Genomic DNA, 15,011 nt, shown 5'->3' on the forward strand with positions numbered 1-15,011 from the left:
CCAGGTGAGCACCTCAGCCTGGTAGAGGTATCCTGTCCTCATGGGAAATCAGATTTTGGTGTCTCTTCTGCCACATGGGGATTACTCAGGCTCTGCCATCTTTTGCAAACCCTGATAGTGCCAGGAGATTCCTGGTCTTGTTAAGAATGGCCCCTCACCTTAACAAAGCATCATAAGCATGAATTATTAACGTGGGTAAAGCGCTCAGCAGAAGGTAGTGGGCTTTGGATGTGGTTTCTGCCATCACTATTCCACTGAGACAGAGCGTGATGGACGGTGAATGGTTCTGGAGCCAGATAGATCTGGTTGTCAGTCTTGACTCCACTGCTTAGTGACTGATGTTGGATACAAGTAGCGCAGCCCTGAGCTTCATTTCATTTGTGGAACCCAAGGTAGGAGTGTGGAGCTCTCCCAGGACTGCTGAAGGTAGATTAATAGCTGTGAAGTGCTCAGCACTATTTCTGGTACTCACCTCTTTGCCATCTGGACCACTCTAGGGAGCCCAAGCCTCATTTTACAGATGAGGAAACTTTTAAGGCTGGAATCCAAACCTCCTTACACTCTTGCCTGTGTTCAGAGCCAGTGGAGAAGAATAGGCACCCATTAGCCCACAAGGGTTTATGTCTGGCAAGTGAGAACGGGCAGTGTCCTGGCAGGGCCTGCTAGGGGATTTTCTTGTTCAAGGAAACGGGAAGTACCTTCACCTTTCCCCCTACCCTTATCCAGCAACACTCAGTTACCTGCCCAGGCTTGTCCAGCTCAGAAGGAGCTGTTCTGGCTGGGGTGGGGCAGATGAGGCTAGCAGGAGCAAAGGTCACTCTTTTGGTCCCCATGGCCCCGCTAGCTTGCTAGTTTTCCCAAGGGCAGCAGGGGAGGAAAAAACAACCTTGTTTTCAGCCAGGATCAGCCTGGCTAAAGAATGGACTTTGGATTTCTTAGCAGGCGCCTGACAGCTGGGACCAGTAGATGGGGGCAGGGGAATAAAAGGTATTTCTAGCAGTACCATCTTACCTGAAGTTCAGGGAATTGGAGGCTCTGCCAGAGCCTCCCCACCATGCCCTGGCCTCCTCCTTCCCACCTCCATTTTTTATTTTTTTAAGATTTAATATTTAAGCAATCTCCACACCCAATGTGGGGTTTGAACCTACAACCCTGTAATCAAGAGTCATATGCTCTGCTGACTGAGCCAGCTGCTTCTATTCTTTCAAACACTCCATAGATCATTGGGTGCCTGACTCTGGGAGCGCAGGAATGAATAGACAAGGATCCTGCCCCCTCAGAAGGCTCAGAAAGCTAGACTCAAGGGACTCACCGCAGGTGCCCATAAAAGGTGCCCAGTGTCTTTCAAAAGAACCAATGCTATCGCTTTTAGGTCATTTGGCTAAAATGAAGTGTAAAAGATATCTTTTTGGGACTCAAGTCCCAAAGAGGGGACTTGAGATCTGGCCACTGACTCACTCTTGACCTCTGTTCTTATACTCTACCCCCCACCTTGATTTTAGCTATGCTGGCCTTTGAGTTCCTGGATCATACTCGGCTCCTTATAGCCTCAGGGCCTTTGCACCTGGTGTTTTCTCTGCTTGGAACCTGAATTGGCTTACTTCCTCAGAATTGCCCCCCCACCTTTGCTCTTATTTGTATTTCAAGTCCTGGCTTAAATGTCACCTCTTCAGAGAAGCCTTCCCTGACACCCCTATCAATAAGTAGGTGTCTCTTATTATCTTTTTAACTTTATTTATTTTGAGAGAGAGCGCACACATGAGCAAGTGGGGGAGGGGTAGAGAGAGAGGGAGGGAGAGAATGAGAATCCCAGGCAGGCTCCGCATGATCAGTGCAGAACCTGATGCAGGGCTCGAACTCACCAACTCATGAGATCATGACGTGAGCCGAAGTCAGATGCTTAACCAAATGAGCCACCCAGGCGCCCCTCTCTTATCATTTATTTGCACCTCTATTCTCCTGTAGCACCCACCACATTTTGTTGACCTTTTTAGTGTCTTTCTACGCTAGCCTGTGTGGTCCACATCTAGCATTCTCGCAGTTGATCCCTGTTGCCTGTCTCATAATCTGGCTCATTGCCCATCACATAGTACCTGAGTAATAAATATTTGTTGAATAAATAAATGAATCAGCACAGATGTTGACAGGAGAACCAATAACAAATCAAAAAAAGGCCTGTCTCCCAGCGGGGCATGGATAAGCACAGAACAAGTCCAAAGCTCTATTAAGAAGGATGTTTAGGGGCGCCTGGGTGGCGCAGTCGGTTAAGCGTCCGACTTCAGCCAGGTCACGATCTCGCGGTCCGTGAGTTCGAGCCCCGCGTCAGGCTCCGGGCTGATGGCTCGGAGCCTGGAGCCTGTTTCCGATTCTGTGTCTCCCTCTCACTCTGCCCCTCCCCCGTTCATGCTCTGTCTCTCTCTGTCCCAAAAATAAATAAACATTGAAAAAAAAAATTAAAAAAAAAAAAAGAAGGATGTTTAATCAAACATCCAGCCCATGGAAATGGCTGTCCTGGCCCAGGATGTATAGGAAGGACATGCTCCTAGGATTGTTTTTCAATGAGAATGTCAGGGTCTATGCTATCCCCCCAACAGGAAGGCCAGTAAATTGAATTCAGTTTTGGTATATGTGTGTGTGTATACACACAAGCGCTATGTGATTTAACAGAAGGAAAGATAGGGGAAGAAAGATCACAAAGAGTGGAGGCGTCTTCAGGCCCATCCGGTGGCAAGAGCCATGAAACATCGTACATCTGAATGTTCCTGCCTCTGGAGTAGTAGGGGAGTGTGGCAGTAAAAGGAGAGGAGAGGCTTTGTTCAAGTTCCAGCTTTATTACCATGTATCTACAATGAAGCCTGAGTTGGGTACCTCACGTCTCCCAGCTTCACTCTCCTCTTCTGTGAATTGGGAATTAAAAGCCACATCAGAGGGGCACCTGGGCGGCTCAGTCGGTTAAGTGTCCAATTTGGGCTCAGGTCATGATCTCATGGTTTGTGAGTTTGAGCCCCAGCGTTGGGCTCTGTGTTGACAGCTCAGAGCCTGGAGCCTGCTTCAGATTCTGTGTCTTCCTCTGTCTCTGCCCCTCCCCACTCATCTTCTCCCTCTCTCTCTCTCTTAACAATAAACATTTAAAAAATAAAATAAAAGCTACATCAGAAAACTCAATGACTCTGTATAAAGTCCTCAACGTGATGCCTGGCACACAGTAGGTGCTCGGTAAATGGGGATCTTGATTGTGAAGCACAGATTTAATCCGGCTCTTCCAAGATCTGGAACTCTACTCATAATCACATAAGTCTTTCACCTCTTCTATTAACTTCGGCTTCCCAGGTTCCCTGACAATAGAAGGTTGTATTCTGGACTCTAGCCACCGGAAATGTGTAGGACTCACTTTAACGTGGAATGTGGTGCATTTACCATTTGAGACCCTTCAGCAGCTGCTGCTCTCCCAGCTTTCTTGATACAGCAGACTTGACTTAGAAAGTCACTTTCTTCTTGAAACCCATTTCTCAACTGAAAAGTAGGCCAAACAGACCTCCACTTGGCCTGCTTACAGAATTTTATGTGACTCAAAAGCCAGGAAAGTACATTGCAATCGGCAAGCCTTGAATCCTGACCGGTTTTTTAAACTTGCCTTCCACACCTCATATGCAGCCGTCTCTTCTCTATATGTAAAATGAGAAGAGGTCTACTGCCTCGGTATGGGGCTGTAAAATTATGTTTTCAGAGTGATTGTTCTGGACGTGGAGCCAAAGAGAAGCTTTGAGTTTTGGAAAGGGGCTGAAGGAAGCCCTTGGCTTCGCCAGGGAGCCCCACTCCTGACGGCCTTGGGTTCCACCCCAGCTATTGCCGGGCGGCAGGTAGAGGTATGCCCTCTTCTGGCCGGGGCCGGAGATAAACCCTGGGAAGTGGGGAGAACCATGGTGGCTCAGGGAGATATTTCAGACAGGGGGTAAATGGAAGGCGCTGGATTCCTATGAGGATCTGTATATGAACAGATGATTAGGAGGCTAAAGAGTTACGATGCTAGTACCGTGCTTGGAATGTAGAGGGAAGGTCAGTTTGCGGTGATGAATCCTCCCCTCTGGATTCAGGTCCATTTGGTTTGTTCCCGAACGCTGGTCAACAACTTCACGATGCCGTGGCGAAGGGCATCCTGGGACATGTAGTTCTTAGGCAGGGTGCCCGTGCCGCAGCCCGTCGCCCTGGGCGGCGAAGGGAAGTGAAGGGACTCCATTTCCCGAAGTGCCTCATGCCCGGGGGGCGGAGGGCCGCCGTGGCGTCGGGCCCCCAGCGGAGCTGAGGGTTGGGGCTCGGAGGCCGAGGCGCCCGCGGCCGTGGGCTCGTGTCCGTGTGGCCTGGTCCGGGCCATGTCCGCTTGAGGACGCCGCCGCCGCCCGCGTCCCGGCCCCGGCCGGCCCGGCCCGGCTCGCCGTGCACCATGGGCTCCATCCTGAGCCGCCGCATCGCGGGCGTGGAGGACATCGACATCCAGGCGAACTCGGCCTATCGCTACCCCCCGAAGTCCGGTGAGCGGCCGCTGGGCTCCGGGAGCGGAGGGCGAGACCTGGGCCGGAACCCGGGTGGGCAGGGCGCGCCCGCGCGAGGCTCTCCGCAGAGGGTGCGGTGGGGGCTCTGCCCGGCCCGCTGCCCTCCCTGCGCCTCCCGGCCCGGGGCTCCGCGCGACCTCCACTCGGGCCGTGGGTGGGGCCCCGGGCTGCCTGCCCCGTCCCGGCTGGGTGACCTTGGGTCAGTCACTTCGCCTCTGGGCGCCTCACTTTTCTCGTCTGCACACAGGGGAGACTCAGCGGAAAGCCTTAGGGCTGGGATGAGGTTCGGGGCGCGATGCTGGTGAGGGGTTAGCACGGTGCTCGGCGCTTAGCTTGCGCTTACAAAGTGGTCATTGTCAAAGGGATTGACATCACACCATCGTCAGTTTGGGCTTTCTTTGGTGGCTTGGTGTGAAGACTCGGCCAGTAGTTCTGAACACTGCCCATGCCATCTGGACAGAGGCTTAGCTCTCCTGTGTGTACGTGAATGGGGGGTGGGAGGAGAGGGGCTGGGCCCAAGGAAATTATTTGATGGGGTAAGGCTTGGAGCCCTTGCTGGAGAACAGGAGACTGGTTGGAGGAGACCTGTCTGGTTCTCTGGTCTCCTTTTCCGTGGCAGGGAGACCTGAGCCTGCAGCAAGGAAGTGACTTTCCCAAGGTCTTAGACCTGGGTGGAAGCACATCTAGGCACAGGACCACAAATCCGACCCCTGTGGACTTGTTTACACTCTGTTCTGCTGCCTCTAAAGAGTGTGGACTGACCCAGGACTTTAGCTTGGGTTCTTTCCTCTCCATCTCCTCGTGGGGTCATTTGCCTTGGAAAGAAGAAAAGGAACAGAGAATTTGGACCTCAGGGGGTCTTTCGGTTGGATCACCTGATCCTGGCTTCTGAAGAATCTGATCTGCTATCGGGGTCTTGTAGGCCTCACAGGTGGCCTTCACGCACCCACCAGGCCAGGTTTCCTTTGAGTGTAGCCGCGGACCACCCACTCCCACTGGTAGGGAAGCTTGTTAAGCATGCATTTCCCAGGCCCTGCCTCAGACCTGCTGGGGCCTAGCAACCTGCGTTTAAACTCATTTGTCAAATGAGTCTGATGTCCACTCAGATTTAAGAACTGCTCTGTGCTGATTTTGGAAGCCCCAAAAGGGGGAGTGTCTGGGAGAATAGAGGGGTGGAGACTAGCACAGCGTTTTGGGGCAGCCAGAAGGGGATGAGGCCGAAGTGGGCAGAAGCCACTGTTGCCTGCTTGTGTCCCAGGCATAAGTGCAGGGCAGCCCAGCCTGGTGTGGGGATCCCTGGAGGCCTGCGGGCTGACATCCCCACATCTCATGAAGCAGTTGTTTGAATTCATTCTCTTTCATCTCTGATGTTCTTCCAGCCTGTCTTTGGCTGAGTGATTGGAGGCAAGTTGCGTAGCCCCCTGGGTCACAGTTTCCTCATCTGTAAAATGGGTTGAGCCCTGTACAGTGTTTAGAACAGTGACTGGCACTGAAAGTGCTCCTAAAACGTTAATTGCTGTAAAGGTTTAGAGAGGAAATTAGGTGGACATTTCAGACCCTAATAGCAGTTAGCAGTAGCATGGCAGAGATATCAGAGTTTAATGTGGCATTTCCTATGTTAATCCAGGACGAGGGCCACATACTTGATGTTCCTTCATTTGGGTGTTTGGACGAAACCACAAGTACAAGGCCTTTATAACACAACTTTCAGATTCTGTGTGGTAGACCTGGCTAATCATTCAGGACACTCTTTGTCACCAAGCCTGGACTTGGTTTCAGAAGCCATTAATGAACACGCCAGTTGGCCACAACTAATCGAATGTCATGGGCTACCTTAGAGCACCATAGCAGTGCTTGCCTGGACCTGTCCAGTCCAAAACCTGTCCCCTGGGCTTCCTTGTCCCTCGGGCCACCTTGCTCAGGGAGGGTCAGTCCGAGGCAGAAATGACCTTAGCAGGACCTTAGTATGTTTCTCCAAGGGTGGACAAGGTCCCCAGGGGTATTTCAGATGATTTTTAGGGGTTGGCCCTGTGGACCATTCAATCGCTTTATGAGAAAGTTATCTTCTCAGGTCTCTGTTAATTTCATCGATAATATTGAGGAGAGAAAAATTGGATGCTAATTTTTTTTTTTTTAATTTTAACGTTTATTTATTTTTGAGACAGAGAGACAGAGCATGAACGGGGGAGGGTCAGAGAGAGGGAGACACAGAATCTGAAACAGGCTCCAGGCTCTGAGCTGTCAGCCCAGAGCCCGACGTGGGGCTCAAACTCACGTACCGTGAGATCATGACCTGAGACGAAGTCGGCCGCTTAACCGACTGAGCCACCCAGGCGCCCCTGGATGCTAATATTTTTTAACATATCTGTAGCACTGATCCCTCCCAGCTTTATTGAGACTTAATTGACATATAACATTATGTAAGTGTAAGGTGTGCAGTCTAATGATTTCATACGTGTACATGTCAGGAAATAAGGTGAGTTAGCATCCTCATCACTTTTTTTTTTTTTTTTTTTTTTTGTGGTGAGAACTTTTAACATCTGTCCAATTTTCTTTTGTTTGTGGAACTTTCAGCATGTACTCCAACAGTACCTAGCTGAAATTTAATTACATTTGCTTTGTTTTCGTTGTATTTATTTATTCATTTTACTTTTTAAGCAACTTTATCGAGTTGTATGTCATATGACTCATCCATTGTAAACGTGTGATTTGTTGACTTCCAGTAAATTTATACAACTGTGCAAATCAGTTTTAGACATTTCCATCACCTGCCAGAGTTTCATTGTGCCTGTTTGCAGTCCATCTCTGTTTCCACCTGATCTGGCTTCTGTCTTTAAAATGTGCCCTCTCTGGACACTTCATATAAAAGGAATCATACAGGGGCACTTGGTGGCTCAGTTGGTTAAATGTCTGACTCTTGGTTTCGGCTCAAGTCACTATCTCATGGCTTTGTGAGTTCGAGCCCCGTGTTGGGCTCTGCGCTGACAGTGCGGAGCATTCTTGGAATTCTCTCTCTCCCCCCCTCTCCCTCGCTCTCCCTCTCTCTTTGTCCCTCCCCTCCTCATGCCTGCTTGGGATTCTTTCTCTGCCTCTCTCTCCCCCTCTCTCTCTGTCCCTTCCCTGCTCATGTGCACATGTGTGCACTCTTTTTCAAAGATAAAAAAGAAAAGGAATCATACAACTTGTAGTTTCTTTTTTTTTTAATTAAAAAAATTTATTTCAATATTTATTTATTTTTGAGAGACAGAGTGTGAGTAGGGAAGGGCAGAGAGACAGGGAGACACAGAATTCAAAGCAGGCTCCAGGCTCCGAGCTGTCAGCACAGAGCCTGACGCGGGGCTCGAACCCACACAGGGTGAGATCATGACCTGAGCCGAAGTCAGATGCCCAACTGACTGAGCCACCCAGGTGCCCCTTAAGTTTTTTATTTTTTTTAACATTTTATTTATTCTTGAGAGAGAGAGACAGAGCACGAGCAGGGGACGGGCAGAGCGAGAGAGGGACACAGAATCGGAAGCACGCTCTAGACTCTGAGCTGTCAGCACAGAGGCCGATGCGGGGCTCGAACTCACAAGCTTGTGAGATCATGACCTGAGCCGAAGTAGGACCCTTCACCGACTGAGCCACCCAGGTGCCCCACAACATGTAGTTTCGTGTGTGGCTTTTTGCACTTAAAACAAGGTCTTTGGAGTTCTACCACGTGGTAACAGGTGTCTGTACCTTTGTGTACAGATATAGTACATGTTGTTTATCTACCAGTTAACATTTGGGTTGTTTCCGGTTTTTGGCTATTATGAATAACGCTGCTATGAACACTGAACATTTGTGTGGCCCTTTTTAATTGTCTATAGTATACACGTTGGAGTGGAATTGCTGGGTCACATGGTAATTGTGTGTTTAACCTTCTGATGAAGTGCCAGACTGTTTTCCACAGCAGCTGTTTCATTTTATATTCCCGCCAGCGGTGTGTGAAGGTTCCAATTCTCCACATCCTTGCTAACACTTATTATTATCTACCTTTTTTTTTTTTAAACTGGGCTCTTCGCCCAACAGGTAGGTTCTCTGCTCATCTTGGAGCTGAGCTTCAACTCTGGACCCTGAGATCAAGAGTCACATGCTCTACAGACTGAGCCAGCCAGGCACCCTGTTGGCCTACCTTTTTAATTGTAGCCATCCTTGTGGGCATGAAGTGGTATCCCATTGTGGTTTTGATTTACATTTCCCCCCCGATGACTGAAGACGTGGAGCATCTTTTCATGTGCTTATTAGCCATTTGTATACTCTGTGTGTGTGTGTGTGAGAGAGAGAGAGAGAGGCGCACATGGCAGAAGTCTGTTTTTGTCCTTTGTTCATTTTTTAAATTATTATTTTTGAAAATTTTTAATGTTTATTTTTGAGAGAGAGATACAGCGATCGTGAGCAGGGGGAGGGGCAGAGAGAGAGAGAGAAGGAGGCACAGAATCAGAAGCAGGCTTCAGGCTCTGGGCTGTGAGCACAGAGCCCAACGCGGGGAACGAACCCACGAACCATGAGATCATGACCTGAGCCAGAGTCCCAACACTCAACCGCCTGAGTCACCCAGGCGCCCCTGTTCATTTTTTTAAAAAAGTGGATTGTTAATCTTACTGAGTAGTAGTTCCATTATTCTGGATACAGTAATACAGTTCGTTTATCAGCTCTGTGATTTAAAGTTTATTTATTTATTTTGAGAGGGAAGGAGTGAGAGAGAGCACATGCGCGAGTAGGAGAGGGATAGAGAGGGAGAAAGAAAATCCCATGCAGGCTCCGAACTGTCAGCAAAGAGTTGGAACTCACAAACCATGGGATCATGACCCAAGCTGAAACCAAGAAGTCAGATGCTTAACCAACTTAACCCAGGTGCCCCAATTTATCGATTTTTTTTTTTAATGGTTAATATTTTTGGAGTTATAGCTGGGAGATCTTTACCTTGTTCAAGGTTACAAAGATTTTCTGTTTTTTCCATACAAGTTTTAGAAAAGTTTCAGCTCATGCATTTAGGTCTATGATCCATTTTGAGTTAATGTTTTCTTGTGTGTATGGTCTCAGGTAAAACTACGAGGTCTTTTCTTTGCATGTGGGGATTCAGTTATTTAATTATCATTTGTTGAGAAGACTGTCCTTTTTCCATCAGGCCGCCTTTGCACTTTTACAAAAAGTCAGCTCCGTAACTGTGAGGGTTTGTGTCTGGCCTCCCTTGCCGTGACCACACAGCCGGCCGGTCTCCAGTTGCGGGTCAGAGCAGGACTTAGGACACCACGGCGAGCTCCTAAAGAGAAGGTGCGGACATGCGGAAGCGAGCGCAGGCTGCGGCCACAGAGGACGTGGCCGTGGGCAGCTGCTACCGCGGTCTGTCCTCCCGCTGTTCTCATTACTGTTAATTGTGTGTCTCAGAGCGCTGCTGGCTGCCCTGCCCTGGTGTCTGAGGGAGGTCATGCTGGGACCAGGTCACCCATGAGAAGGGTCAGAAGGAGGGACGATCAGACATGTGACCTACCAGCCCAGGCAGGGGAGAGGGTCGGGGGGGGGGGGGAGATATGCCCGAGATGTAAACCTTTTGTTTGTGCGTGTGCTCTCACAGTGTTTTCACCTCCTTTATCTTGCCGGAGCCTTGCCATGTCCTGTGACCCTAGACTTTTGTCCTCTAGTGGAGGAACTGGAAATCAGCCCGGGCCTTCGTCACCCAGCATCTGAGTCTCGTGTACAGTAGGCGTTTGACAGATGCTCGTGCAACAGGCCTTGAAAGAAACGAACCTCACCTCCTCGGTGTACGGACTGCTCACAGCGGGCTTCCTCATATCCCTTGGGGTGTCTGGCAGGGGTCTGAGGACTCCTGGGTCTGCTGCCAGGTGGTGGAGGGGCCCAGGGCATGTGCAAGACGTTTGCTGTGAGCCTAGGTCTTGCTGGCAGTGTAGAAACATCCCGAACACTCGTGTCAGGGTCTCCCATTTCCAGGGTGGGGCCTTGCTGACTGATTTATTTGGCAACTGAAGAAACGAACTGAGGCCGAAGTTTGAGATGAAGGCGGACGTTCTCTATCATTAGGGGCATTCTGGGTCCCTGGGCCATCATGTCCCAAGGGAGTGAGCTGGTGCTCTGAGCCCCGTGTGTCCGTGACAGTAGGATAGTGGATGGGGAGAAGGAGACTCTACCTGTCCAGGGCCAGGTTCACCTTCTTGCTCAGAGACCTTGCACCATCGTCACCAGCGTCGTGTGGTTCAGCTGGATTCAGATTCATCTTCCCCGTGTCACCTGTGCCGTGCTCATAAGAGAACTAGTTCTGTGTTTCTTCTGCTCATGTGAACTTGGTTTGGGTTTTATCGTTGTAAGAGCTGCATAAACAGGCTGTATTTTCTGAGCTTCCGTTATGCTTTAGGTAAAAACAGTAAAAAACCAACAGCAACAGGAAACAATTTGAACGGGCCATGGTGGGTGGGCATCTGAGCACCCGTTTCCCTGCAGCAGCGACCCTGGGTTACTGGGGTTCAGGAGCCGGCCACTGGGGCCCGGGAGCTGAGGTGTGGTGGGTCCCCCGGTGGGAGTGCCGCCTGCCCTCAGGGTTCTGAGAGGCTTGGAGCTCTGTGTTTGTTTCTGAGGTCCCTGCATCGTGTATTCAGTTCAGGGCATGCGTCAGGGCACAGTGACTCTGGGGACTTGTCATAGTTTCTCTGGGAATTGTTAACACACCATCACTTTTTGTTGACTTGAAAATAACAAGACCGTCAGCTCCTGCTAACCTCGTTGCCAGCCTCGCTGCCCTGGGCTTTGTTGGACTCTCACGTCCGTGAGCCGGCTCCACGTGCCCGTGCAGCCTGGCACTCGGGGAAGAAAACCCAGGCCTGTGCCGGTCTGGCCGCTCGGCCACTGGGCTTTTGATCCTATGCCAGGGAGGTGGCTGCTGCCATTCCAGTCAGCCGTGGCACTGAGGGCCCAGTAGCCCCAGATAAAAGGGGTGTGGGTTTGTACTGGTTGGTGTGTGAGCGCATGCGTGTGTTTTCTTCCTCACAGTTGGGGCGGCCTCTATTGTGTTTGTAACACACCCATCCGCAAACACGGAAAGTCACGGAAGATCAGTTTAGCACATGAGATCGAGCCTGTGTGGTGGGAGGAGCACTGGATTCAGAGTCCTGAGGCCTGAGTCTGTCCTCGATCTGTGGCCTTGAGCCAGGCGCTTGCTCTCTGGCCCCATTTCCCTGACTCACTGGGGTTAACCTCTGGTTCCCCAGGCCTCTTCCAGTTCTGACTCTGAGAGTCCACGTGAGCTGGCAGGGTGGGACCGTACCCTGCCCTGCTGAACTTTTGTTTTTCAGCGGGCCCAGAAGTTTCCTGGAGGCCGGCCTCCACTTCCTGGATGGCCCCCGTGGACAGTGACCACTGCCGCCTGCCTCGCTTCCCAAGCCTAGTGCTGTCCGGACCAGTCGTTCTCATGGGGTCGTGTTCCATTTGGCATTTCCTGTGTGCGTTTCTGTGTGGCTGTGTACAGTCACTCACCCTCAGGATTCTGTGTCGCTCCATAAAATGGTGTCCCATAAAAGGGCAGATGGTGTCACATGCACCACCCATGCGGCGCCTGATTCGGCCTGAGTAAATAACAGGGGAATTGTTCAGTTCCGCTCACTGCCCCTGCGTCTGCCCAGCTCCTCAGAGATGGGAGAAGCAGGCTCAGCCCCTGCCCGTGCCTTAGGGGGTGGCCGCCCCTCCAGGATGGGAGTGGGAAGGAGGAAGAGTGAGGCCCACACCCTCTGCTGTTTGCAGAAAAGCTGATGGCATGGAACCGCGTGGGAGAGGGGCCCTCGCTGCCTAACACGAGACCAGTTGGTTTGCTTAGTCATGGAGCCAGGTGAGGAGGCGCAAGCCTCGAGGAATGACTGATGGAACGTCTCCCCACCTCTGTGTCTAAAAGAAGTCCTGGAGCCACTTTCCCTGCCCTTTCATCCTGCCTGATCCTGAGTCGTGCCCTCTCGCTTGGTCCTGGGTGCCCGACCCCCGCAAGTGGGCAGACCGCTGTGCTGGCTCCCTCCAGGCGGCCCTGGCATCCACCGTTGTGATAACTGCAGCCTTCTGTGATCCACACCTGACCCACAGGACATCCCTGAGTGACCAGACTCCCTGGGGGCCTTTCGGGGTTGTGTTCGGTTGTGCATTGTTTAAAAAATGTGTGCGTATATCCACAATACACAGATCTTCCTCAACTTATGATGGGGTTGTGTCCCCATCGAAAATGCATTGAATACATCGAACCTGCCGAACCTAGCCTCATCTCCCTTAAATGCGCTCAGAGCACTTTCGTGAGCCTACGGGTGGGCACAATCACCAACACGAAGCTGGTTTGGTGATAGTGTTTGACATCTCATGTTTGTTGAATACCATACTTACAGCGAAAACCAAAATGGTGCTCTGGGCTCAGAATGGTCGCAAGCATGAGTGCTGACCTTGTGACCGCATGGCTGCCTGGACCTGGGGCTCCTGCCCTGCCCAGCATCCCCAGGGGAGGGTCCTACCTCAGATCGTTATCTGGGGAAAAGATACACATTCACAATTTGAAATGTGGGTTCTGATGAACACATATTGCTTTTGCACCATTGTAAAGTCTAAAACTCATAAGACAAACCATTAAGTGCGGGACTGTCTGCATGTGTTTGTTTAACATCAAAGTAAATAACTTAAAAAAAGTGAAGAGTAACATGCATTTAGAAAACGTGTAAATCGTAAGTTTGATGAATGATGACACAGTGAACATGTTGAAGAAATGGAACAGTAGCAGCCCCCAAGCCCCCTTGGTGCCCCCTCCCAATCTTTGCCTCCCTCCTCCCTGGGAAACTCCCTTCCGAGTCCACCAGAGGTGATTTTGCCTGTTTTGAGTGTGACAGATGGAACTGGCCGCTCTTTGCTCCTCTGCAGTGATGAGGCCCTCATTCCGTTCATGGGGACAGTAGTCAGCTTGGCCTCTGCTGTGTTAGAGTCCAGTGTCTGTGGATGCCACCACATCTTCATCCATGGGGAGGGGCGTTGGGGGAATTTCCAGTTTGAGCCCTTATGAAAAGCGCTGCTGTGCACACTTCTGTGGCTGCATTGGTGCCTGTGATCAGATTTCTTTGGGTCCATTTTTTCCCTAATTGTGGTAAAGTACACATAACAGTGCCCATCTTTTTTTTTTTTTTAAATTTTTTTTTTAATGTTTATTTATTTTTGAGACATAGAGAGACAGAGCATGAACGGGGGAGGGTCAGAGAGAGAGGGAGACACACAGAATTCAAAACAGGCTCCAGGCTCCGAGCAGTCAGCACAGAGCCAGACGCGGGGCTCGAACCCACATACCGCGAGATCATGACGTGAGCCGAAGTCGGACGCTTACCGACTGAGCTACCCAGGCGCCCCGAGATTTTTGTTTAATATGGTCCAGCTGTGGTAAGGCTTTCATGCTTGGGAGGGGGGTGGGAGGGGCTGGGAATAGAATGTTTCTCAGATGCCTTTTCACATGTGCATTATTGGCTCCTTTGCATTATTGGCTCCTTTTATCCTGAGGACATCCTGAGCTGTCCTCATCAGTCTGCTCCCAGTGTTTTTTACTGAGGCCTGCATGTTACTGATGGGGACACAGGCCAGGCCACACTAGGTCACCTAGGCTGCATGTGGCCAGCAGAGAAGCGCTCTTGTCTGTACGTGCATGATTTTGGCTCAGGGGGAATCGGCAGGGTGTTTCACGATCCTGAAGATGCTTTCCTGAGATCACTCGGGGACTGTGATGTTCTCATCTCGCATTGGTCAGGCCCAGTTGGGGCCTAGTGACAGCGGATTCGGGAAGCTGGTAACCGGGAACATCTGTCCCGTTAGGGAATGAGAGGAATTTATGGCCTGTGGAATCAGTGAACTGTTCCCAGCCCCTGCCCATGCCTGCTCAGCGGCGCCCCCTGCCCTGCCTCTCCGAACCCCACTGGAGTAGGGGAGACTGGGGCGGCATGAGACGCACGCCCTGTGTCCCGGGGCCCAGCACCAGGTGTGTTTCTTAGCAGTGGGTTGTGCAGGGTGTCTAAAGTCCTGCTTTACCCGGGGGGTAGACAGGGGACATTGTGATGTGTTTTCTCTGTTCCTGCCACAGAGCTTCTAAAAAACTCTTGGAATTTGGTATTGATACTCATAACAAGCCCCTTTCAACCACACCCGAGTTTATGCTGATGAGATTCGGGGAAGCACCTAAGGATGGGGCCTGGCTGCGTTTGGAGCCAACTTTGTGGTTAGAGGCTGGACATCGAGAGGGTCGCCGGCAGCCAGTGATTGAATCAGCCGAGCCCACGTAAGACGAAGCCTCCACAAAGACCCTGAAGGGCCGGGTTCAGGGGGCTTCTGGGTTGGTGAGCACAGCGAGAGGCTGGGAGGGTGGAGCACTCAGAGGGGGCGTGGAAGCCCCGCGCCTTTCCCACCATCCTTGCGCTGGACATCTCT

The 15,011-nt window shown here is 51.1% G+C and overlaps 1 protein-coding gene across 4 annotated transcripts in view; it reads left to right on the plus strand.

Annotated features, from left to right (window-relative positions):
• Positions 1-4,304: 4,304 nt before the first annotated feature.
• The window catches only part of MGRN1 (mahogunin ring finger 1), a 53,277-nt gene continuing 42,570 nt past the window's right edge, over positions 4,305-15,011 (plus strand). For all 4 annotated transcript variants that reach the window (XM_030300295.1, XM_030300296.1, XM_030300298.1 and 1 more), the window contains exon 1: positions 4,305-4,529. In XM_030300295.1, coding sequence (XP_030156155.1) covers positions 4,442-4,529 — 88 coding nt within the window. In that variant the 5' untranslated portion in view covers positions 4,305-4,441. The remainder of the gene's footprint in view (positions 4,530-15,011) is intronic.

This window comes from Lynx canadensis, chromosome E3 (genome assembly GCF_007474595.2).
Source record: "Lynx canadensis isolate LIC74 chromosome E3, mLynCan4.pri.v2, whole genome shotgun sequence".
In the NCBI taxonomy this organism is placed as follows: Eukaryota; Metazoa; Chordata; class Mammalia; order Carnivora; family Felidae; genus Lynx; species Lynx canadensis.